The sequence below is a fragment of the Microtus oregoni genome, unplaced genomic scaffold (genome assembly GCF_018167655.1).
Source record: "Microtus oregoni isolate MIOR12 unplaced genomic scaffold, Mior012 000127F_ref0000509, whole genome shotgun sequence".
NCBI lineage: Eukaryota > Metazoa > Chordata > Mammalia > Rodentia > Cricetidae > Microtus > Microtus oregoni.
In genome coordinates this window covers 1,096,484-1,123,767 of record NW_024544770.1, presented here as the reverse complement: position 1 = coordinate 1,123,767, position 27,284 = coordinate 1,096,484, and the positions used below count along the sequence as shown (strand labels likewise).

The window sequence follows — 27,284 nt, the reverse complement described above, 5'->3', positions numbered from 1 at the left end:
TCCTCTTCCTCCCAGCATTCTGTTCTGTTTACTCCACCCACCTATGTTTTAACCTATGAGGGCCAAGCAGTTTCTTTATTGCTTAACCAATGAAATCAACAGATTGATATATGACACTCCCACATCAGGCTTAAAAACAATAACAACAACGACAATAACAACAACAACAACAACAACAATAATAGAAAAGAAAGAAACTTTTATCCCAAAATTATTTGCAATTTTTTATTAAAATTTTTTTATTAAAATTTTCTGCCTCCTCCCCGCCTCCCTTTTCCCTCCCCCTCCCCCCACTCCTCACACCCCACTCCCCTCCCCCTCCCTCTCCAGTCCAAAGAGCAGTCAGGGTTCCCTGCCCTGTGGGCAGTTCAAGGTCCTCCCCCCTCCATCCAGGTCTAGGAAGGTGAGCATCCAAACCAGCTAGGCTCCCACAAAGCCAATACATGCAGTAAGGTCAAAACTCAGTGCCATTGTCCTTGGCTTCTCAGCAGCCCTCATTGTCCACAATATTCAGAGAGTCCAGTTTTATCCCATGCATTTTCAGTCCCAGTCCAGCAGGCCTTGGTGAGCTCCCATTAGATCAGCCCCACTGTCTCCGTGGGTGGGTGCACCCCTCGCGGTCTTGACTTCCTTGCTTATGTTCTCCCTCCTTCTGCTCCTCATTTGGACCTTGGGAGCTCAGTCCATTGCTCCACTGTGGGTCTCTGTTCCTATCTCCATCCATCGCCAGATTAAAGTTCAACCACTCTGATGGGTCCCCCGGAACCTATTTGCATTTTTTTCCTTGGTCTCAGTTTTTAACAAAAAAAAAAAATATGTTCTTTATACTTTAAAAATGTAAATTTTTTGTTTGTTTGTTTGTTATTCAAGTCAGGGTTTCTCTGTGTAACAGCTCTTGCTGTCCTGGAACTAGCTCTTGTAGTCTAGTCTGGCCTCGAACTCACAAAGATCTGCCTGTCTCTGCCTCCCAAGTCATGGGATTAAAGGTGTGCACCACCACCGCCCAGCTAAAAAATAGATTTTTAATGTATTTGTCATGATTACAGATTTGCACATTTCGGTACAGTCTCAACTAATTTAAGTGGATTAAGATGTTATAGATCAGTAAAATGTGTTTTATTAACACATTTCCCTGCTGACAAAGCACATTATTTCCAATCCTTGGGAATCTGGGCTCTGGAGACAGGAAAGTGTGGATGAGGAGTCAGGCAAGTGTGGATCAGGAGTCTCCCTAGAGAGACAGCCCTGGCAAAGTAAAGCTTTCCAGAAGAGGTAGGCTGACTGAAAACTGGCAGCCTCTTCAGACTTGAAATAGCACCGCACTGAGTCCTTGATTCCTGCGTTGTGCAAGATAGCTCGCAATGGCTCAATGCCCCAGGGCCTCCTATCACACAGGCTGCCAATCTGGACTAAGAGTCAGGGATTTAAGGCAGGGATTTAAGGATTTGAGGTTCAGTGTTGTATGCTTAGCCTGCAAAATTTTATCTTGTGAATTTCCCTTCAACCCCCACTCCCCCGGCAATGTACTGAGGATGAAACCCAGGCCCCTTATGAGTAAACATTCTAGGCAAAAAGCTACACCCTATTTTTTGTTGTTGTGGTGGGTTTTTTTTTTTTGGTTTTTGGGGTGCTTGTGTGTGTGTTTGTGTGTGTGTGTGTGTGTCTGTATGTGTGTGTGTGTTTTTTTTAACATTTCGGATATAAATCACATCGCTATAGAAAAGCATATGGAACTGAACAAACCATACAATTGTACTTTAAATTTAATTTAATAAAGTTTGCCTGTAATCCCAGACGCAGGGTGGGAGTGGCACAGCCAGTTTGGGACCTTTGGCTAGACCCGGTATCAAAAAGCCAAACAGCCAAAAAGGAGCAAAAAAGAGTGGAGAGGGGGTAGGTCCTCAGGGACACAAGAATTTATAGAAGTATGGGATGATTGGGTTCAATACCAAAGCAGTTTACAGCAGGCAAGGTTCAAACCCTCCGGTCCTGCAGGGAGCAGAGGATTAGATGACAATTTTCTCCGGGTTTTTTTTTTTTTTTTTTCAGAGTTACCAAGCCATTTGGGTGCTCTGAGCAAAGGGCGCCCAGAGGCTTTGTGTCTGGCTGATTGGATAAGAAACCAGCCTTGAGAGTAGAAGATAGTGACCTCATAAAGATAGGAAAACAGGTTCCTCCCTGGGGACATCCTGGGGTCCTAAACCCTTTTTCCCCTCCAGGGAGCCCTTGGTTCATCTGGCAGTTAACAAACCAGGAAGCTTTTAGACTCTGACTGGGAGGTAGGCAGTGGCATTCCAAGCAATGAGTCGGTTCCCTGCGGGGCTAGTGGGCCTGATAAATACTCAATGTCCTAATTGATGGTTCTTTTCCTGTGTCGCAACTGCAGCCGCAGCTGCAGGCAAACACCTGGCCCTCCTGGTTGTGGCCTGTGGAATTGGGGTATCAGGCATAGGTCCTGGAGGTTGGTCTGGTTTTTGCAATGAACAACAAAGTATCTGTAGTGGATCTCTGACCAGGGCTTTGGGATCCTAGGTCAAGACAAGTTCAGGATACTGGGACAAACTACCACGTTAGTGACAGGAGTCCCTTCACTGTGTCTAACTTTCCAGACTGAGCAAAAGTAGGCTTTGGTGAAGGGACAAAGCCAGCTTCGAAGTCTCAACACTCAACTCTCAACAGTATGTTGCCAAAGAGGATAGTGGTTGTGGCTGTTGATGAGAAGGGTGAGGACATATAGGTGGAACAGTACAAAGTTTCAGTTAGGTCACAAGAAAACACACTGGAGACCAGGTATCTAGTAGAGTGACAGTAAGTAACAGTATTTTACTATGTATTTGAAACTGGCTAAGAGGGTAGATCCTCATTCCACAAGGAAACACAGTATTTAACAAGTATTCAACTAGCCTGATTGTAGTGATTATTTCACATTTATGTTTATTAAGTCTCCAAACTATGCATCATAAATACAGAGAAAACTAATTTAATTCATAAAGAGTTTAATAGTTAGTGTGGTGGTACATACCAGTAATCCCAGGACATGGGAGGCTGAGGTTGGAGGATTATTGGAAATCTAGGCTAGCCTGAGTACTAGAGTAAGAGCCTGTCTCAATAATAATTATTAATATTGACAAATCTTCCAAGACTTATTTTTCTTTTACATTGGGGATTTGTATGAAAAATGGTAAAGGTCAATCTGTTGCTGAAGGAGGACTAAAAAAACTTCAGTATCTTAAGTACAAAGTCCAAATGCCTCTGAGGTGACCGTTCCAGATCACTGACTGCCTGCCTTCCTTGCAGACTGCCATTCAGGGATTCCGATTCCCTCTTGTTTTTCTCAGTGTCTGTGGATGCTGTCCCTGTCTCCAGGTCAACGAGGTGGAGCCTCTGTGCCTGAGGATCGTTGACGAAGAGGAGATAAGAATTGAAATTGTTTTATGCAGCATTGAGGACATTTGTGGATAGCAGCTCCGAAGCAAAAACAGGGCTACCAAATACATCCAGGTGCCCCAGACTTCGGCCACAACTATCAGTCCTCAAGAGCCAGCATATTTTTTTTTTTCCTTAGGCAGCTACAAAGCTGTTTAATGCTACTGAATAATCATGTTTTCCATGTGCTTTATCAACACTAACTTTTTTATCATGCCCTAACTTTAGTCTATTCCTACTTCCCTATCCACTCATTAAAGCTTCAGTAATGCACTTTGAATGTTACACTAACATATAGGACATTTTTATATATAATAGAGTACTCTGTCTCCAACTTCTAATTTTTAAAACGTTTTCTGACTTTTTTCCTTCAGTCCTTTTCATATCATCCTTAAGGTATCTTTTGTACTATAACAACAGTTACATTGAAGTTGACCTTGTGGAAGTTAATTTGGGGATTTCTTATTTGAGCTCTTCTGTTTCTTTAAGACTCCATATATTCTAGTAGTGTTCTGGGCTGTTTATTATTTGTTTTATTTATTTTGAGGGGAGAGGGCATCATTTTTTTTAGATCTTTAAGTGATTTTTTTTTTTCTCTTAAAGCATTTTCTTTATTTTACAATTTTACTGCAAGGGGAGGATTTTTGCTCATTCTTTACTGTGGGTGGGGGAGGACTTTTGCTCATTCTACAGCAGGCATGTGACAAGTAGAAGGACTTGGTTTTCTCCTTCCACTACGTGTGCTTTAGGGAACCCAGATACTCCGCTTTAGGGACAAGTGCTTTTATCCTCTGAGCCATCTCAAATGACTCTCCCAGTTTTCTCCCTCAGAACGTATTGAATATGTGCTGAAACTTTTCAGTTTTTTATTTTTTTTTAATGTCTTCTGAGCCTCCATTTCCCCCCACTTTCATTAATGGAAATTTTCACAAGTCTACTTTTCTGGTTCACAAGTTTTCTCTTCAGCTCTCTAACAAATTCATTGCATTTGTCTCAGTGATATAGCTGATGCCACACCCAAGAAGTTTGTTTTGTCCTTAACAGATTTCTCTCTACTGTCTTCTTTTGGTCACTTGCTACTTTCTTACAGTTTCTGTTCCTTCTTTTGTCTGTGTAAACATTTTCAACCATTGATTTGATGGTCTGTCTCTGGCAGTTTTACAGTCCCGATATATTTTTTAAATTTTTTTTATGTTTTCTAATTTCTTTTGTTATCCTATTTTTTAAACCAGGGTCTTGCTATGGTGTAGCCTCCTACTGGAAATCTCACTGCCTCATCCTCCCTCTTTCTAGTAGTGGTATTATAGGTGACTGACATGACACGTGGTTATGGGCCTACTTTCCAGACCTCAAATCCTCAAGGATGTAGGATCTGTTTGTTCCCTTCCCTTACTTGCAGGAATTTTCTCTATTTTAGCAGGCTGATTTTTCTTGGATTATAGACGAATACTATACAGTAGATAAGCTCTGTTTCCACCAGAGCAACCAAGTTTTCCCACCAATGTCTCACCTTGGAATTTCCATGCCCCAAGGACAGTGCACATTGTCGTCAATCTACAACTGTATCCAAGGAGCTTGAGGTTTTCATGTTCTCATAGCATTGTTTCAGTCTCTCTCCCTTGCACTGGGTGTCCACAGATGCCTGCCTGCAAGGAGGAGACATTTATCTTGTCTTCCATTTCATGAAACTGGTAGTCTTGCCTGGGTCCTAGCTTTTGGCAAGTTCAGTGTTTCATTCCTAAGCAGGTATTGAAACTGCAACTCCTGATAAGGAGTGCCCATAACTGAAGAAAGTGATCTTTCCAGTGGTCTATGGATCTAATATTTTTATTGTATTTTATAAAGCATGTCGATTTGTTTGGAGAAAAATGGGGAACTTGGGATGCATTACTTCCATCTGCCCAAGTTGGAATCTGTTTTCAATTTTTCAATACTATAAATAATTCTATGATGAATATCTACACCCATTAATCTTTATGCGCGTCTCTAGTTATTTTTTTGGATAAATGCCTAGAAATGGTCAAAGAGTAAGACAAATTTTAAGGTGTTTTACATATATTTTGTCCATTGCCAGTCCTAAAGAATGCACCACTTCACATTCCCTGAGAATTCCTGTTTTCCTGTGCCCTTGCCAATATTTGAAAGTTTTAAAATATATTTGCCGCTTGATTTGATTCTTAAAAATACAGCGTGAAACAATATTTTAAAACATTTAAAGCTGCTTAGAAAAAGATCAAAAGAAGAATAAGATTTTGTGGTATGTGGAAACTATATGATGTTTAGATTTCAGCAGGAACAAAGACAGTTTTACTAGAGTACAACCATATTCATTTGTTTACGTGTTATCTGTGACTGCTTTCCAATTACAATGGCAGAGGAGACTTATTTCAACAGAGACTTTTGGTCTACCTTGTAAAATATTTGCTATCTTGCCATTTGCTAAGGTATCTTGCTAATCCCTCTTTTGATAAATATAAGCTTATATACAGCTTGTGATATGATTGAGAGAATCATTACCCTCATGGATACAGAATGAGTTACAAGAACACCCAATGATGCAAAGGGATTTCACAAAAATAAAGTTGAGAAAAAAAGAAGATGGATATAAGAACAGAAACTGAGTGTGGTGACATATACCTATGATCTCAGCACTGGGAAAGTTGAGGCAGTAAGATGTGGAGAGTTGAAGTCACCAGAGCCACAGAGTAAAATCCTGTCACACTCCCCAACACCCACCAGGTATGTACGTCTTGTGCTGGCGTGACTTAGGTAATCATTGGAGAAACAGAGAAATGTGTGGAAGAGGCACACATTCCAGGTGGTCTCACACACCTTTAATCCCAGCACTTGGGAGGAGATCTCTGTGAGTTCAAGGCCAGCCTGAACTACAGAGTGAATTCCAGGACAGGCTCCAAAGCTACAGAGAAACCATGTCTCAAAAAAATCAAAAAGATAGATAGATAGATAGATAGATAGATAGATAGATAGATAGATAGATAGATAGATAGATAGATGGACGGACAGATAGATAGATGGATGAAGAAAGGAAATAGAGTCTACCGCAATAAAAGGAACCAGAAAGCATTATGGACTTCTTTAATCCACTCACTTTTTCTACAGTGGCTGGGGAGTTAGCTGTAACCCCCAAGATGAAAGGATGTTAGTGGGCTATGGCATCCAGGATTCTCCTCATCCTGTTCTACAGCATGGGAGACTTCTGCTGGACTGCTAAAGTAACTTGCTTATGTCCTCATCACAGACACACATAATCCAATAATTTTTGGAGGCAATTTACTGAAGTAACCAAATTGTAGATTATCAGCTTTTCATTTAAAACCAGTAGATAAGGTTTGGAGAGATGGCTCAACTGTTAAGAGCACTGGCTGCTTTTCCAGAGGACAAAGGTTCCATTCCCATCCCCCACACGGTGTCTCATGACCATCTGCAATTCTAGACCCAGGGCTGACATTCTTTTGACTTCCTCAGGCTCAAGGCATGTGCATGATACACACACACACACACACACACACACACACACACACACACACACACACACAGTGTGTGTGTAGACCAAATACTCATAACATAAAATAATAAATAAAACTTAAAAATCAAAATAAATGAATGCTACTCCTTACCCTGTTGAGCTTAAACCTTAAACAGCATATCACTGGAATAGCAGTGATGGTTACCTGCATTTGTCTAGATTGATACTTTTTGAACTGCAATGTACAGAGGAATCACTTAAGGATCTTGCTGAAAAGTAGATTAAGATTTGGAATGAATGGGGTGTGAGCTGAGCCGAGACACCCTGTTTCTAATGTTGTTGCTAATGGCGCCTCTTTGTGGACCACAGTGGAAAGGTGTCTCACACTATTGTTGGGCCAATAGGAACACAATGGTATTCAATCAGTATTCTCTAACTTCCAAAGCCTATACTGACTACAGAAAAGAGCTATTTAGAACCTTCATCAACACTTCCTTGTTATAGAGCTAAGCTGGTACTGTATTGAGAGCATAATTCAATTGGTTAATAATGAAGACATCATTTCTTCACTTGAGGGTTAACTTCTTCCTGACATATAAACATGCATGCACACATATACATACATACATATATATATATATATATATATATATATACTAGTTTGTAAGTAAAAGAGAACGTGACAGAGGAAGAAAATTAGATTCAGATGGTGCAAAAACAGAAACGCAAGTACCTTAAAAGGAATGCAACTTGCTTTATATTAGATCTTATCAGCTCTAAGCAGGCTCTGGAGAGCTTACATTCCTACATTGAGGTGAAATTATCTAGCAAAGACAGATTTGTGAACCTTTTAGGTAGGCATATTAATTTGGACATTGCACAGTCCTTCAAAAGCATTGATTATAGCCCTAAAGTGTGTTACATGTTTCTGTGTACAAAAAGATTTGGTTCAGTTTTATAATTTTAATGATTTATTTCAATTAAAATTTCAACTATATCCTTTTTCCTTAACATTAAAAATGTGGTGATGGAGGAAGGTCATTGGCTAATAAAGGCACTGCCCTGGCCCATTTTATTGGTTAGAGGATAGGTGGGAGGAGTAAACAGAACAAAATGCTGGGAGGAAGAGGAAGTGAGCTCAGAGACTCCACAGCTCTCTCGGGAGCAGACGCCTCAGAGAGAGACGCTATGCCCCGCTCCAGGGATGAAGCTCCGACCCAGGATGGACTATGCTAGAATCTCCCTGGTAAGCGCACCTTGGGGTGCTACACACAGATTATTAGAGATGGGTTGATCGGGTGTGAGAATTAGCCTGTAAGTGCTAGAGCTAAAGGGCCAAGCAGTGCTTAAAAGAATACAGTGTCTGTGTAATTATTTTGGGCATAAGCTAGCCGGGCAGGCGGCCGGGGGTGCTGAGAACGCAGCACTGCCGCCCCAATTACTACAGTTGGCGCCCAGACATGTGGACAACTGAACCCACTTAAAAAACCTGAAAAGGCTTAAAAATAAGGGAAAGAGAGTTTAACACAGATTTTTGCTGTTTGTTGGTGGCGTGCTGTAGAGAGATTTCCTGATTCGGCAACAATAGCAGAAAAAATGCTGTGTCATTTTAAAGCGCGACTTCCTGGGGCTGTGCTGCCATTGCGATCTCTGTCTGGCTCCTACAGGAGACAGAGCTTTTGAATAGAGCATTTGGAGTAAAGTGCTACGATTTGTTTGATGACAACTAGACTTGCTGTGTTCTCGGGTCTGCTCTGCTTGTTAGAGGCAAGCATGCGTTTTCTTCTAAGAGAAGCTTCCTGACTCAGCTTTAGCTGCAAAGCCTGCAGCTCATTAAGAGGTCCTGCCACGAAACACTTAAATGGTGTTGACGAAAAGCTGAACACATGCTTTTCGGTTTTCAGCAGCAGCAGGAAAAAACCTGTTGTTTAAAAATGCTGGCTTTCTGGGCCATCCTGCCAGGGCAAACTCTGACTGTTTGAGGCAGGATTGCCGGCTACCTAGAGAGGACTTGAGTGTTGTCTGTTGTAGCTCACTTGCTGGCAGGGACCTTGAAATGCCATACAGTTGTGGCAGTAAACATGGCTACAGCCTGTATATCCGCCATGAGGCTGGAAAGCTAAGGAATGGACTGGATCTAGCTGGCAAAGCCACGCCTTTAGTCCTACTGAGATTGCTTGGTAAATTAAAGACTCATGTGGTCAAAAAAAGAGAGATATACAGTAAAGAGAGATTCAAAGACAAAGAAAATTTTTAAATGGTTTACACTGTGTTAAAAATATATGCAGACTAAAAGTTGAAGTTCTTAAAGTAAAAAACAAAAAAAAGGAAGAGAGTTGTTATGTGTGGTAGCACACGCCTTTAATCCCAGTGCCTAGAAGGCAGAGACAAAGAGATCTCTGTGAGTTCAAGGTGTAGTAGTGTACACCTTTAATCCTGAATGCCTGGGAGGCAGAGACAGGCGGATCTCTGAGAGTTCAAAGACAGCCTGGTCTACAGAGTTACTTCAGGTCAAAGATACAGAGAACCTGTCTCAAAAAGCAAAGAGTTAAAAGTAAAAATAAACAAAATAGAGGTTAAAACAAAGCTGCACAAAGATGGAAAATACACAGAGAATTTTGATACTGTATGCTATTATGCTCTCTTTGAATTGTTTAAATGCTGAGGAAGGAGAAACAGATGCTAAAAGATATTTATTTATAAATACTTCTGAACTAATCCAACATAGATATTATGAATTTGGATCTAAGGATATGATACTTTGGAAAGGAGTTTCTTATTTTGTTTTCACAGAGGATGAGACGCTGTTCATTTCTTCTATTCCGATTTGGTATGATGGACCACGTCCTCCTGAATGGTTCCTGTGCACGCCTTCAGAAAATTGCTTCGCTCAACTGCCAACTGAGATGAAACTAGCACACAGGTTATACCATGAAAGACCTAATTAACGACGCCCCCATTCAGCAGGAAGCAGTTTGGAGAGAAATAACTGCGCCCATATTCCCAAAAAATGTTTATAAGTGTTCTTTTACATTTAAAGGGGGATATGATATAGGTATGAATAATTTGCATTAGTATAGATTTTGCTTTATTGATAGAGATTTACGGTCAATTTTGTTATATGTATAAGTGTTTCTGATTTTGATTAAGGTATTGTGATTATGTAGTTCATTTAAATACGTACTGTATAATTAAGAAATATAGGTTGTTAATGGATAATCATCGATAATAGTAAAGCTTGTAGTCATGTTAGTTAGATTTTCTAGATATATAGAGATATATTTTAGATAGACATTCTTCATGTCTTTATAAGAATAGGACTTTTCATGACAATGAGACACTCTGCTCCTGGCAGCACCAATCTACTTCAAGAGGAAGATGGGCATCGAAGAGGCACCTTATGTAGTTTGATAGCCATTTGGGCAAGAAACTTCTCTTGCCTGGACTATTGCATAAACTGGACACAGAGAACCCGCAGAGAGAGGACTACTGAACTTGCCTAAGGTGAGATGATCTTTCGGGGTTCCTGATTCATGAAAGAGTCTGCGAGACATTCTGCAGGACACAACAGATAGTGACTGAATTGACTTTGAATTTTCCTGCTTTATGGAAATGTCTGCTGGATACCATGGGCCTAAAGGCTGAAGATGGATGCCCCAACGGTACAGAGGAACTTTGGGTGACTGTCCAGGCAGCGAGATGTCTCTGTCATTTCTAGAGTTTTAAAAGTTGCTTTTTTCTTGTTTGCTTAGGTAGTATTGTATCTTTCTGGAGCCTTTGATGGAGTTAAGAATAGTTAGTTATAGTTATAGTTTTCCTTACTTATGATAAAGATTATTGTAACTTTTACTTGATAACTGTTTTGTTATATGTAATTTTGCTATGTTAAAGTTAAAGCTTTTTTTTTGTTTAAACCGAAAAAGGGGAAATGATGGAGGAAGGTCATTGGCTAATAAAGGCACTGCCCTGGCCCATTTTATTGGTTAGAGGATAGGTGGGAGGAGTAAACAGAACAAAATGCTGGGAGGAAGAGGAAGTGAGCTCAGAGACTCCACAGCTCTCTCGGGAGCAGACGCCTCAGAGAGAGACGCTATGCCCCGCTCCAGGGATGAAGCTCCGACCCAGGATGGACTATGCTAGAATCTCCCTGGTAAGCGCACCTTGGGGTGCTACACACAGATTATTAGAGATGGGTTGATCGGGTGTGAGAATTAGCCTGTAAGTGCTAGAGCTAAAGGGCCAAGCAGTGCTTAAAAGAATACAGTGTCTGTGTAATTATTTTGGGCATAAGCTAGCCGGGCAGGCGGCCGGGGGTGCTGAGAACGCAGCACTGCCGCCCCAATTACTACAATGTGGGAGTTGAACTCTCTCTCTCTCTCTCTCTCTCTCTCTCTCTCTCTCTCTCTCTCTCTCTCTTTCTCTCTCTCTCTTTCTCTCTCTCTCTGTCTGTCTGTCTGTCTGTCTCCTGCTTCCCTCACTCTCCCTTGCCCTTCTCTTCTGCATATCTCCTCTCTCTTTTCCTCTCCACTCTCTCTTTTCCTCTCCACTCTCTCTTTTCAATCAATAAGCAACTGAGAATGACCTTGAACTGCTGCTAATCCTCTTGTCTCTGTCTCCAGAGTGCGGGGATTACAGGTATATGCACCCACAACTGATTTATCAGGTGCTGGACACTGAACATAGGGTTTTATGCATCCCAGGCAAGCATACTGTCAGGGCCAGTTCCCTTCTTAATCACTTTGGTTATCTCCATTAACAAATACATTCCCAAGTACACCAATAACTCATTCAAATCTTATCAAATATTCACGGTAAATCGTTTCTAAGATTTATTTATTCATTTTATCTATATGAGCACTCTGTCTTCGTGTACATCAAAAGACAGAAATAAGATCTTTTTGCAGATGGCTATGAGCCACAATGTTTGTGCTGGGAATTGAACTCTGGAAGCACAGCCAGTGCTGTTAACCATTGAGCCCTGTCTCCAGCCCTCCACCGTGAATCTTCTCTTAAAATGTTTAAATACTGTATAAAACTTCATTTTAATTTAAATCACTAGTTTCATTCATTCATCCATATTGTTTTAAATATAGATTATCTTACTCTGTATCTCAGGCCAGCCTGGCAGTCACTGTCCAGTCCAAACTGGCTTCAAATTCACAATGATCCTCCTTATCAACTTCCAAAGACTGGAAATACATGTATGAGTCACCATGTCTGGCTCTAAAATCACTATCTAAGATCACTCAGTTATTTATGTCATTGTAATTTCCAAAGCTCAAACATTCTTTTGACTTTTATAAATACATTTAATATCTCATACATTTAGCTCTCTGTATCCACACGTATTCAACTAACTATATTTAAAAACTGCATCTGGGCTGAATATGTACTGACTTTGTTTATTTGTCACTATGTTCTAAAAAATTTAGTCCAACAACTCCTTATATAACATTGCACTAGATATTATACACCATCTAGAGATTATTTAAAGTATATGGAATGCTGTTTGTAGATTAGCACATCCTTTCATTGAATAGACTTGAGTATCCTCAGAGTTTGCTACCACTGGGGATCCCAGAACTGATATCCTATGGATTCAGGGGAAAATAGTATACGCAAATGTCTTCCATATCCCAAATATATGTCCTACAGTTTTGATTCTTTTAATAGACCCTGTAGATTTCTGAAGTCTTCCTGGAGCTGATACACTTTTTGTACATGGCAGTTTTTCTCCTAGTAACTGAGACTACATACACATTCAAGATTTATGCCTGACTCCAACTATATTCTTCTCAATGCCCCTAATGGGATACTTAACCCATTAATAAATGCAATGTCCATGATTCTATAACATATGAGAGGTCATCTCAAGGCCCCTGACCTTAAGTTTTAAATTCTAGACATTATTGATTCTCTCAAGCACATGTGGGCATTTGTAGGGCCCCCAGCATTGATCACCTGATTGAATTCTGCATTCTTTTGGTTCTCAAGATGTGTATTTTTCCCTCTAGCTGTAAAGACCTTTGCACTTAAAGGAATCCTATGATAGATAAGTGTCCTTTCTATCTGCCCCTAAAGACCTGTGGAATCCATGGAATCTTTCCAAAGCTTTGATCAGATTTGAGTTGGGAGAGCAGGATTGCTTCATAGGCTATGGTGTTTGTTTTCTTCCCTGAAGGAACAGTATGTCTGGTGTCTCTCGCTTTGTGATGTTAACAAAAGCATATATTATTCTGGATTTTTAAAGTAATACTTAGTTTTAGCTATCTCGCATGTTTTTTTCTGAGCTGTGGTAACAGATTTTGAGGTAATTTTGACCAAATGTGATGTAAATGGTTAACAAGTTCATACTTTATTCACCTAGAAAATATATCTTGATTTCCTGCTCTTTTTACTTGCATAGTAGAGATTAACACCTGCCCTTACTTTCTATTGCTACTTAACCAGGCCTTCCCAACATTAGTGCTGTTGATATCTGGAGGTAGCTAAGGTTTTGCTTTCTAAAGTTGCTATAAGGGTTAGCAGCTTCCAATTTGTGGCTCCTATCTGCCAGTGTTCTACTAATGTTGCTTGCCAGTTCCAAGTTTCCTGAAATTGTCCAGTGTCTCTGATAGGCAAATCCACAGCCTTAGTTTAGTTGAGGATAGGAAATATAAACAGAAATCTAAATTTGAAAGATATTACCATGGAAATTTTTATGGGTGGTGAGTGAAAGGCAACAGACATATATTAATGTCTTTTTTGCTGTTATAATGATAGATGATAGACACAGAACCTTACAAAGCACACATGAATTTTTCACAGTTCAAGAAGCTGGAAGTCTAAGATCAAATGCAAAGGTCATGGTTGTGGATCTGGTAAGGGCTCTTTCCCAGACTGCAAACTTCCAACTTCTGATTGTATCCTTACATGATAGAGAGGAAACCAACTAGTTCCCTGGTCTCTTATTATAAGGGCAACTCTAATCCCATTCTTGGGGGACTTTATTTTCATGATTTAGTTACTCCAAAAGCACTCACCTCTTAGTAGCATCACATTGGAGTTAAATAATTCAGTGAGTGAATTTTGGGGAATATAAACATTACATCTGTGACACTGTTTAAGCAAAAGTGTCTCCAAGAAAATAGTATTCAAGTTCTGATCTAGTTCAGGATTGGAAAATGTTTGCCATAAACGATCATCAACTATTCACTATTTTCAACTTTAGGGTCTATAATTTCTCTGTTCCAACTTCTAAACTCTGCCACTGTATCCTGGAATCAAACTCAATCTACAAAAGAATGGACATGGCCATATTCCATTAAAACTTTATTTCTAAAGCAATAAATTTGGTCTGTGGGTCATCTTGATATAGTCTAAAGGTTTAATGGAAGCCATCCAGACAAAAAGAAATTGGATACCTTGTTTTTACTATCTTACAGACTCCAAAGCAATTTTTTTATTTCTTATTGCACAGTCAGTTAAAATATACCTATCATACATTCCCCTTTCTCTGAAAGTTGACAGTCAGATTCAGGATGTCATTTGGGTTTTACTTTTTGGCAATACCAAAAAATATGTGGCTATGTTCTTCCATAAAAATGTATCATGTCTTGTTTTATTTCTTTTTGTAATACTAGCAACATTGTTGTCCTAAGTTGAGAGTCTAGTCAATGTGTGGAAGTTATAGTCTTTTACTCTAATTCTGTAACTCCTTTAGGATTTCTGGAATGCTTCCGTAGAAAAACATTTTCCTCTCCTAGGGGTCGGATAGCCAGAGTTCCAGAGTAAATCTGAACTTTGAGCAGCATGTGACAGAGCATATGGCTTGCCTCTGCTCTCCACAGACTGTTGACTGATACAGTTTATGGAATGCTTTTGTGGAGTCATGCATGCCATAGCTGGGGTTCCTGGCTTTGGAATGATTTCTAGATATAATCATGGTGGGTTTCTGTTTCTTAGGATTTCCTGGCAATCTCTACTAAAGTAACAACAGGGACCTGGGGACAAATTTCTAGGTACATTCCTTTCCTAGGGCTATTGTAACAAAGTCACACACTGGGCAATTTCAAATAGCAGGAATTTCTTTTCCCATAGCTCTAGAGGCTAGAATTTTGCAGTCAAGGTTTGAGAAGGGCGGCACGTACTCTAAAAACACTTGAAAAAATATGTTCCAGATCTTTCTCTTAACTTCTGCGTGTTTACCAAAAAATTTTGGTGTCCTTTTTTCCCGTGGCTGCATTGTCCTAATTTCTACTTCCATTTCCAATTAATTCCTGGGTGTCTACTCCTTCTCTTCTTCTTATAAATTTACCAGTCATATTGGGGTGAGGAGGACTGGCCCAACCTATGGTATTATGCCCTGATCTTAATTGATTATATCTCAAAGATCTGATTTCCAAATAAAGCCACACCTTCAGGAACCAGTGAATGGGACCTAAACACATCTTTTTCTCTAGCATATATTAATTATATATAATTGGTTTTAATTATATTAATGAAATTTTCATACATGTATATAATATATTTTTATTACATTTACACTACTCCCCGATTACCCAGTCTTTTCTCTCTCCCATATCCACAGTCAATACATCTTTTCTTAAGAAAAGGGATGCAGTTCCAACTCTAGGGAACCCAGGGAATCAAGCCCATGGGAGTGCTTTCTGCCACTGGGGAGGATAGTGGGTTGGTAGAGGAGGTTTGAGGGGAAAGGGATTTTATTTGCTGCAATAGGGCTGGTTTCTTCAAAGAATTTCCTCCACTATTACTGAAAATTATTGTCTCTTCATAATTTTGAAAGGATACAGAAATCAAATCTCATGACCTGTATGGTCATCCAGAATCCTTTGTTTTGAAAAGTACCTATATGATTTTTTTTTTTTTTGAAATGGTATATTGCTTTGTAGCCTGGACAAGACCTGAATTCATGGTCCTCCCATCTTCCTGAATGCTGGGGGGATACAGGTGTGGAGGACTTTACTTGACACGTGCTTATTATAATGTTCTACTATTTCTATCATGATTTTTTATTCAGATTTTCTGAACAAAGGGTTAAATGTGTTTTCATTTTACATTGCAAACTGCAAACCACAAATTATATAGCAGATCCCGGGTTGGGAGGGATATCAGGCCAGGGAGATACACTTGGGGAAAAGCAAAAATCAAGCTTTGCTTATAGTCTGGTTGGCCGGCAGCTGACTTTTTATCCATTTCTACTTCCTGCCTGGGAAGCCAGGCTGAATTTCACAGCGACATAACGTAAAGCTGAGTCACAAACAGATCCAAGCTCGTAAACCTGCTCATCAAGCTGAGCAAGTGTGAAAGTGGCTTGTGATTACACTTCACTTAATGACTGCTGTAGGGCCTGGCACCTCTTAAATGGTAAACAAACCCTTATTGATTACGGGGTGAAGTGAGGAAAACACTACCCAGATGGCTCTTTGAGTCAATATTGTAGTATAAATGTTATCAAGAATGGCATGCATTTGTAAGTCTCTCAACCTTTGCAGACCGAGATCATTGATCATCACTGTGAAATGTGTAGCAGTGTCCCTGGACTTCACTACGTGCCAATAGTTCCTCTATCGTGGCTGTGACCAGTAAACCTGTCTTCAGACATCACCTTAGGGGACCCAGTCCCCCTTCTCCTTTGTGTGTTGCTGCCATATAATTACCATCTTGAAGGTCTATTGCTTCAGAATCCCACAGATCCATAGATTATTCCATTCATATTTTAAAAGAAACTAATTTGTAACGCTACTGTTATGTATCGAAAAAGCAAAATGTTTGCTTCTTTCTGTGTGGAGAAATTCCCTTTCTTGTTTCTGCAGGCAGAAACCTTGGAGCTGTGCTGCTTGTCTCAGAATGCAGAGGTCTGCAGTTTTTCCAGATACTCAGGGGACACGTTCAGTAATCCTAAACAGAAAGGAATCCTTCTAGGAGGAAGCTTCTTGTACACGGCTGGCTCAGGGCAGCTTCATCTTTCTAAAATTATGGTTTGCCTGAAATAGATTTTAAATCAGCCTGCTAGCATTTTGTTAGCCAGAACCCATGGGCTGAAAAGGAAAAGAAATAAAAAATACGGTATTGGAAGGGGAGAGCTGAAGAGGAATGAAGTTGGCTCATTTTCTCCCCACTGCTACATCGCTGATGCTCAGGTTGGTTTCACAGCTCTCAATTTTCTTGCCTCAGTTTCCTATATGCTGGCTTTACAGGTGTGTGTCATCACATTGAGCCAAAAGTTTTTTTAACTTTTGGAGAAAAATTGGTCTAAGTGTTTGGTTTTTTTCTAATCTGTATTTTAGTAACCCAGCTACACACCTCTGCTGTCTGTTGAAATCTCACTTGAGGAGAGTGCTCCCCCACCACCAAATCTAAACCAGGACTTCTCAGACAACAAGTTAGAAGTTTGTGAAGCATGTCTGTCTTTATGGAAAGCCACAGAATAAGCAAAAAGGAACTGTTTTCCAATTCTTGAGTCTGGGGAGAGGGTTCCTCGGGAATCTATGTTTTTTCTCTTCCTTCTCACCCCAGAAATTAAGATAAGAATGAACAAGAGTAACTTCTAATATACTGCTCAGAGTAGGCTGGAGAGTTTGCATCATTTAAATATATGAGAAGGACTCAGAATTAATTATTTAAGTCTAGCACTTAAAGAATGTTAAACAATAAACCATTTCTTCAGCAGTATCAATCCAGTACTATTTCCCTGGTTCTGCTAGAACTATGTGTAGAATTACCTGACTTCTAACTTCCTAGAACACTGCCTTGTTTATAAAAGGTAGAAAACACTTCTCTAGCGGTATTCTATTTCTTTTTCTTATTTTAGATGTGATGATTGCAGCCTTCATGGATGTTCCACTTCTAGCATCACCTCAAGTATTGCATATGCATCGATCCAATTTTGTACCTTTTCTTTAAAAATAAAGTGTATTCTTTGGAGAAAAGTATTAAGAAAGAAGGCAGAATCTAACTGAGTAAAAGAAACATTTCCCATTTCTGTCCATGTTTGATTTACCCTGTAACAACCATTTTCAAGATAACATTTTCTGCAAGTTATAAACCACTGAATTTCAGCAACTTCAGAAAGGGAACTTCCCAGAGGGCTTTTGGGTAGGAGAACAAAAGTATTTGCATGTCCTTTACCCAGAGCCAGAATGGATTTTTCTGGGCTGTTTTTCCATGTGAAATCTTGGTGGGAGGATGGATCTCTACAATGCTCATACTTTTGTTGCTGGCATGACTGTTGGTTTTAATGTGGAGGAAATAAAGAATGCATAATTGTGCATTCAGTTAAGACTAAAGACTTCTTTACATGGCAGTATTGTGTATGTTTGTGTGCATGTGGTTTTTAGTTCAGCATGGAAAGTCCCACTTGATTTCAAGAAAGGCAGGCCTTATTTTCTCTACACCTCCCTAATTTTGTAGCAAAGCTGCAAAATGAAGAGAGTTTCTATACCCCTTTAACAGCTCTTTTCCTTTCTAAGTCCATTCATAAGATTTTAGGGACAATCAGCAGATGTCTAGCACAAATGTTGTGAAACAAAAGGACTAATCAAGCAATAGGGGAATCTTGGTCATCCCAGTGCAAGCTTCTTCCTCTATGACTAAGCTCCTTTCAGAAAGACAAGTACAACAGTTCAGCTTCACTTATTTAAGGCAGTGTTCTATAGATGGTAGTAAATGGGTTTGTGAATGAAACTTTATGAGAGTTTCCAATTAGTCTTCCTCGGCATGCCACATCACTCTCCTTTCTCTATTAATGTGTAGATGAAAATGATGAAGTATAGATACTGTTATGAGGACAATGACATATGTGCATATTAATTTAATGTTTAGACAAATGAAAACATTCTGAGACTATCCTGTATCAGGCTCCTTTGAAGCAGTGGCCAAGATGGATTCTCATGTGAGTGACATATCAAAGATTTATACAGTCATGGTAAGCAAAATAGGGTGAAGGAGGTCATGGCAATCCTGTGGTTTTACAGAAATCTAGCCTAAGACCCTGGGCATCTTGTGAGTGTGTATGGTACTGGAGTTGGTTCTACCAAGGCAGGATGGATTGTCTGCTATCCTCCATAATCAGTTCCCAAGGAAGGAGGCATAAAACCTCTCAAATTGCTTCTAAAACTCAGTTTCTTAAATATATGTGGGGTCATGAAAAAAAATTGGCAAGTGTAAAAGGTTTCTGAATGTGTTGAACAGATACCATCTGGATGTGGTGGGTACATGCCTATAGTCCTAGCATGTGAGCGGATTAAGTAAGAGGAGCAAGAGTTGAAAGCCAACCCCATCTACAAAGTAAGATCCTGGCCAGCTTGGAGTATATGACTCCCTGTCTCAAAACAACAAAATCAAATACATAATAAATCTGAAGTATATGTGTGTGTGTGTGTGTGTGTGTGTGTGTGTGTGTGTGTGTGTGTGTTACCAGCAATTGTCCTGGTTACATCATGTGACTTCATAGCAGCCTTGGTTCTCAACATACAGCATGTACACTTTGTATTGCACATTCTGTCATACCATGTAACACCAACAGACACTGTCAGAAACACTTTTATTGCATGTTATGACTTACAATGTTTTTACCACACACACATTTTTTCATGCTTTTATAGAAACATCATGGTTTAGTAATGGAAAACAAAATCTTAATATTTTCTTAATATCACTCTTCAACATGAAAGCATACAGTTGGTATCTCCTTGGTTTTATTGTTCTGCAATGTTTGGGTTTCAAAAACCGCTATTAGTGTTGATGAATTGATACCATGGAGGAACTAAAGAAGGAGACATAAAGAGGGAGATAGTAAAACAAAGGTGTTTTAAATGGGGAAAGGGAAAAATGGAAGAGGAATTTAATTGGAAGATGGGAGGAAGGTAATAAATACAGAGGGAGATGGAGGAAGGCAAGATAAAGAACACTAAGGATGTTTGAAAAGCCATAATGAAACATTATTTTATATGATTATTTAAAATACATACAACATATGTATTAATGTATATGTATAGTATGATATTATACCACATGGGGTGATAATGCTCTCCCCAAGAGCCATTGGTCATCTAATAAGTACCCCAGTGTGCTGGGCAAAGGAAATTTACATGAAGTTGTTGGTCAAAAGGGTCCAAGAGTCTCCCCAGAACAAAATAGGCTGTGCCCATTGCCCTTGGTTGCCTCCCAGAACTTGAAGGTAAAGCCCTATTACTGAGGATAAGGCACACTTCAAGCACAGGACTTGGAAGGATCAAGCTGGATCTGACCTGAAAGTCTCCATGAGAAGTAGTTCTCACTGGAAGATTCTGTGGAAGCTGCTAAGAGAGAAAATAGCCCATAGTCCTACCTAGGTGTAGATGCAAGCCTTTGAACCACAACAAGAATAAGCCTGAAGAAGACAACCTCAACAGTGAAATAGTGACACTTATGTCTTGGGAATAACCAACTAGCTGTCTAATTAGACTTAAGGCCCTCTCAATACCAGGAACGCATGTCTGATAATATGAACCTAACCAATTGCCCATGACTGGAGAGGTCATATACCCTATTGGAGAAACTATTATTACATTTTCCTAAATCAATAGAGCTTCTAACTGTATTCTAAACAATGTTCTTTATACTCACACACAAGTGTGCTCTCACTCATCATCAAAGAAGAAGCTTCTTTTGCGGCAGAGACCACTACAGAGATCTACACTGGTCAAATGCAGATCATAAGTGAGCATGGGTGCCCAGCCCCATTTGGTAAATTTTCAAGACAACCTCTGCCCCTAAAGCTCAGAGAACACTATGGGAGGGGAGGAAGAAATATTGTAAAAAGTCAGAAGACCAGGACATTTGAGATAATGTCTTCTAGATATGACAGGTATGCTGCACCTGTGAAATCTCAATGATATGGTTGCCTAAACAAGGCCTGCATAATGACAGCAGTTGACATACCAACGGGGTTAGGGGGAATTCATCTGGATGAAGAGCTACAGGCTTCTAAGAGACAGATCCGTTTTTCCCAGAGACAAGATTCATGAGAGATTATCAAATCTCAAGCAGTTAGTCCTAATAACTTTTCATATAAGCAACACTAAATGAACTAAGGTGTGTGTGTGTGTGTGTGTAACAATAATAATTAAGATGGAAGAGGTCAGGAATCTGAGACTGAGTGGAGAGGAAGGGAGGAGTTGGAGGGGAAAGGATGTGAAATGATATAAAAACAATATACTCATTTATAAAGTTCTAAAAAACATTTTTGTTGTTTTTTTCAAGACAAGGTTTCTCTGTGTAGCCCCAGATGTACAGGAATTTGATCTGTAGACCAAGTTGGACTCAAAACCAGAGATCCTCCTGCCTCTGCCTCCAGAGTGCTGGGATTAAAGGCATGACTCCCCCAACTCAACATTTTTTAAATTTTAAAAAAAGATCACTGAGTAAATTTTGCCTTGGGATTAGGAGAGATGTTTCAACAATTTCTAAAATGACTACAATAGACTTCTAACACTTTGCAATCTTCTAACATTCACAATTATAAAATCAAAAAAAGACCAACTCTAAAAACATTCACAGTGCTCTATATCCTGCAGAATCAAATATTTAGCCAAGGATTAATTGTTTTGTAAAGTAAACAAAGCAACCCACCTTCATCTTTCATAAATTTTTAAAATTGTATGTCTGTCAAAGTATTGTCTTATGGCTTATTAGCAGTAAATGTTTGATTTGTTTGCCTATTTTAGATATTTACACTCTGGGTTCTATGAAAATTTCTCATGTGAATAGGGATCAGAAGTAGAAAAGGTTTAAGGAGCTCTGCTCAGGAGGAGCCTGCCTCCATACGGTGTTCTGAAGTACGCCTTGTGCTTTGTAGCATGTGCTAAACAATCAGAAAGTATTTGATGACAGCAGTTTATGGACCAAATGGCAAGAATTCAAAGCTTAGTAATCCAAAGGGCCGTGCCTCACTTTCCCCATCTAATATCTTTCCCCTTCCAGTCCCACAAAAGCTCCCCTGAGACTTCAGGTTGAGGCTTAAACCTAGTCTTTGTTAGTAGACAAATCACCATTGTATTATAATTTTCTATTTCTTCGTTTCCACCCCAAGAGGTGAGGTTGGAACACAGACCCTACCTAGACTGAACAGTGAGTGCATCATCTCCCTCACCCTACCACCAACGCCCAGTGCAGCATCTGCCCATGTGTGTGGTCAGTAGGGCAGCCAGAGAGTCTCTCACAATGGGGAAAGCAAATCAGTACTGGCCTTTTTGAGTTCCTGAGTGGATGCAGCCTAATCCCTCACATTACTCTTTATATGTTCCTTTCTTCCTTTACCTGGCCATCTCTGCCCTTTCTACTATTTTCCGGGATGATTTCACTCCCATATTCATTTGGATCCAGATTTGTTGGATTCTGAAATGACAGCGTGCCTGGGAGGATGAGAATAAAGCTTGTCAGAACAAACAAGTATGTTGGATGATAAGCTGCCTGCAGAATGGGTAGGAAGAGAGAGGAAAAGAAAGCAGCGGTAGCTCGCTGGTGATGAATAGTAGCAACCAGAAGTAAAAATGTCAGGACACCCAACATAAAGGGCATTCTGTAACATATAAGACATCACAAAGATGTCTCCATGTCTCCAGAGATTACCTCGCCACAACTTAAATCCTTGGATCTCAGTCTCTTACATAAAATTTAGTAATATTTGTTTACAAGCTACGTGTTCCTCACTTCTAGGTTACAACGTCAAATGCTATGTAGATAGTTGTTTTGTTTCATTTTTTTTAGGGATAATTGCAGGAAAAGAATTTTGTATACTCTCAGTACAAACGTAAGCACAGTGAGACTGACTACACAGTGCACAAAAGTGACAAAGGGAAATAAACAATCTTTTCTCTGCTTGCTTGGTCAAATCCACGAATTGGGGCTAGTGGGTGTGGTGGGAAGCCTGCATTTGCTTTTATGGTCATGCATAAATACTTGGGGAGCAAAGAAATTTTGTGGTTTTTTTTTAGGGGGCAGACGGGAAAGACAGATCTTTCTTGTACACCTTTCTTGTCAGTCTTTGTATCTTCACAATCTTTTTAGACACAATTCTTCCTTTTATAAAATAGTACCATTTTACAAGAAAATCAGAAGGAAATAAAAAAACAACAGCACCCAAGGAATGAAAACTACTGTGAATTTTTGTGAATTGGTGGACACGGGGAGCACGTTTTCCTCAAGAGCAGGATTTCAACAGATGGTTAAGACTTAGTATAAACGCTTTTACAGTACTGAGCCTAAAAAACGTAACATGTTCTACGCTCTATGGGACTAGTGCATTATGGCCCTGGATCTATAGTTGGGGAATTTCGAGAAAGTCCCAGATTTCACTTTGAGGGTCTCTATTTCTCCGCTGTGAAATATAAGTAGAACAGAAATACCAGTTAGGTTTCGAAGTGACCTGACTTCCTAGCCAGCACTAGCTTTCTAGGGTTTCCCCTCAAACTGTGGGATCACAGAGTTGGGTAAAGGGCAAAAAGAGGGTTCTGGAATCCAGTATATGGACCCTAGGTAGATCTCCTGAATATCTCCTTGCTGAGCCACAAGCTTGCCACCACCCTAGATGTCCTCTTACAGTTGTGTCCTCTGCTTCAACCTAGGAGGCTGTGGGTGTTCCTCCGCTGGCTCCTGCGGCTTTGCGTACTTTGTGTCTGTGTCTAGAGTTTGAGTAGTCAACAGACCAAAGGCTCAGCCTCCACCCCCAGGTGCGCAGAGGGGAGGACCCCAGGCGTCTAGGGTCTGAGGGCGGGTGAAGTGCGGTGACTGCCCTCTCCAGGAGTCAGTCCTGTGCAGGCTGCGATCGGGTGCAGCACGGTCCTCCAGGCCCTCCTGTCTCTCAGAGGTGGCCCGGGGGCGGATTGACGTGGCGGCGCCCGTCCAGGCCCGGGTGCGGATTCCCGAGGCCGGAGGAGGTGGTGTGAAGAGGGAGGAGAAGAAGGAGGAGCGCGTGGAACCGAAGAAGGCAGGCAGAGGAGGAGCCGCCGGAGGGGACACAGGGCGGGCAGAGTTGCTGAGAGGGGAGGTGGAGCTCGAGAGGGAAATGGAGGAGGAGCTGCGAGGGAGAGGGAGAGAAGGGAGAGGCGGAGCAAGGGGCGGGGGAGGGGGAAGCCTAGGCCGGGGGCAGAGGAGGAGTCTGGGAGGGAGAGTGAAAGAAGAGCATCAAGTAGGGGCGGGGCTAGCCTGGACGGGGCGTGGCGTGGGAACACCCCGCCCTCCCGACCCGGCTCTGTGGAGCGAAGATGGCCGGACCGGCCTGTGGAGTGGAGGAACCGCTGCTATCGGTGGCCGCGGCCCCGGTTTTGGGACTGTGACTTCGCGCGTGGCAGCGACCTGGGCCATCGCAGAGGAGAGGACAGCACAGCTAGCGGCTCACGAAGCCTGTCGGGTGCCAGTGCGCGGGCGCCCGGTGGAGGATGCGCCGGGTGCGGCGGGCGGCTCCCCGCAGCCGCCCCCGCGCCCCGGTCGCTCGGCCTTAGTGCTGGCGGAGGAGGCGGCGCGCGCGGGGCGGCCAGGCGGCGGCGGGGCCCGAGCCGTCATGCCTTGGTTGAGCGGCGGCCGGCGGCGACGGCGGGGACAGTCGCGGGAGGCCCAGCGAGAGCCACCGCCTCCTGCTCAGCCCCAACGGGAGCCGCCACCGCCAGCGCCCCCCGTCGCGGTCCCCGCACCCTCGGTGCCCTCCGTACCGCCGCAGCCGCGGGCCCGTGAGAGCGCCGAGCTGCCGCTGCCCGCCGGCTGGGAGGAGGCGCGCGACTACGATGGCCGCGTCTTCTACATCGACCATAACACGCGCCAGACGTCATGGATTGATCCCCGCGACCGGTAAGTGGGCCAACGGGGGCTGTGGAAGTGGGCGAGGGTGACACTTTAGAGGATGTTCTGGCCATATGTACAGCCCAGCGTGGAATAGACAGGAACGCTCTGGATGCCTCTGTCCCTGGGCCCCCAGATCAGGATAGGTGCTGAGATGGGGATCATCGGAGTGCCTCCATTCCCAAGACTGGACCTTGTCTGTACCCCCTTAGTCCTGTCTATGGTTGTAACAATTCCAACCTTTGGGCCCAGAGTCAGGATGGAGTACGGGAGGCCCCTGGTGTTGAGATGGGATTTGAGCTTCTTCTCCAGCCGCACATCCCTTCTCTCAGTACTCTGGCCCAGGATGGAGGTGGCCGCTCTGGAGTCTCCAGAACGCGAAGTTCATATCGCCTTCTGGCCCCTTGTCGAGGGGTGGACACTGAATCGATTGCCTCACATTACCCGCTGTCCAGGGCCTGGGAGCTGGGCCCCTGGAATTTCCTCTCTGGAGTCTGACGGATGGCCCTCTTTTCCTTTTTCTGCGGTGTGGCCTCGCCCATCCATACCCTGGGCCTTGGGCGGCCCACCACCCCAGCTTTGGCGGAACAGGGATACCCAGCTCTTGGCAGATGCGAGATGCGCTGTCACCTTGGAACACACAAACGTGTGCGCCAGTTTTGAGAATGAGGGAATGAGTTCCCTGCCTGGAGGGCTCAGTCTGGTTTTCATCCAAAGCCTGGTGCCAGACGGGCATTAAAAAAAAAGTATTCCCAACCCTTCTGGAGTCAGGAGAAGCTGTTCCTAAACTTTTTGGTGCTGTACTGCCTTTAAAATCAAGTGAGTTAAAATTCTGTTTGAAATAGCCTTGTGTATTGTGGCCAGAATGGAATATGATTAGTCCCATATGCTTTTGGAATAAGTGAAAAACAAGAGTTGAATTTAAGTTTCCTTTTTGTGCAAGATATGCACAGGGCACAAAGTTGTCCCGTTCATGTAAATAAATCTGATCAAGTAAAAAACAGATTCTTCTAAAAGCACTGCCAGATTTTACTTAACATCATGTAATAAAGTATCTCCTCGTTCCATTGGATCAACTACTTTTGGAGAGATGTCGTGTGTGCGCGCGCGTGCGTGTGCATGCGTGCGTGCGTGCGTGCGTGCGTGTGTGTGTGTGTGTGTGTGTGTGTGTGTGTGTGTGTGTAAATGGGAATTCTGTTGAAACCAAGTATTTCCACTGGTTATCTGATATCTTGTCCTCTCTGGAGCAAGTTCTCTCCACCCTGGCCTGGATGCCAAAAAGGAAATACTGTAGGCTTCCTAGTGATTTCAAGACTTGAAAAGGCTGCTTCCTCCCACCTACACAGGAAAGGCAGCCTGCATGGCACTGTCTTTGAAAATAAACTTTTGAGGAGGGAAACTGCTAGCTTTTTTTGAAGATTTCTATGGGTTTAGATGGAGCAAAACAAATCTAAACAATTGTGGTTCCCGAACATTCCCTCTAACCTTTGCAGACCTCTGGACACAGAAATTTACATAAATCCAATCTTAGTTTTGTGGGTTCAAAAATGCTTATTTTGAAAATCAGATGACATATAATTTTAACCAAATGTGAGAGCCACATCTATTTGATCAAACCTTGGATGATTCTGAAATTGGTGGAACTGCTTGAAATGTGATGTTCTTTTGTGTCGTATTTTTATTAAAGTCCTAAATCACTAGAACATGAGCCAATTCAATCAGTATTTAAAGCAGGGCATGGTAGCACATGTCTTTAATCTCTTGGGAGGCTGAGGCAGGAGAATCAAGAGTTCCAGGCAAGTCTGGGCTGCATAGCAAGGTTTGGCCTTGAAAAGGGGTGCTTTGCTTAGCAAAATCTAAGCCCTACTTCATGAGGATAATATAACAATTGTGGCTATTTTGCAAAAGAGATTTATAACAAAAACATAAGTGTGATCATTTTATTTTAATGGTATAGCCAGCAACATAAGTCCTACAGGAATCGTCTTCTAGGTTCTTTGTCTCTGTAGATTTTTCTTTCCACAAATCTGCTTTGCTCCTGAATAACATTTTTTGCCCCTTTCAGATATTACTTAGGTTACAGGTTTTTAAAAGTCCCCTTTCTAAGTGCTAAGTGTTGATTGACTGAACAAAAGTGGATATTTTGCATTTTTTGTAAAGTAAAAACATGTGTGTACTTTTCTGAGACATTGTTTTTATAGTGAGTGAAAATTCAGCTGGGGACAGCTTGAACTTCAGCTCCCATAATACCTTGCATGAAATATGTATGGAATGTTCAGCAAGCCACAAACATTTCAGTGGAGCCTGCTGAAGGGTGTGCTAGTCATTCTTCCTCTTTGAAAACACAAGGTTGCCAATTTTTATAGGTGACTAGGAATTCTTTAAGGTTGTAATTAACTTTTATTATATGAACAAGACTGCATATCAGAACACCATGTTTTCTCCATGTACACATCTGACAGGTTATGGATCTTGTTTCATTCAGAGGTCTAGAAAATGGTGTTTAAGAAACTTTCACCATATAGCTTCCAAACAGAAATTATAGGAGAAGCAA

General features: G+C 41.6%; 1 protein-coding gene across 2 annotated transcripts in view; it reads left to right on the top strand.

Annotated features, from left to right (window-relative positions):
* The first annotated feature begins 24,142 nt into the window (after window positions 1-24,142).
* LOC121444478 (protein WWC3-like) overlaps window positions 24,143-27,284 on the top strand; it is a 109,497-nt gene continuing 106,355 nt past the window's right edge. For both annotated transcript variants that reach the window (XM_041646287.1, XM_041646286.1), the window contains exon 1: window positions 24,143-24,739. In XM_041646287.1, the coding sequence (XP_041502221.1) occupies window positions 24,456-24,739 (284 nt within the window). In that variant the 5' untranslated portion in view covers window positions 24,143-24,455. The remainder of the gene's footprint in view (window positions 24,740-27,284) is intronic.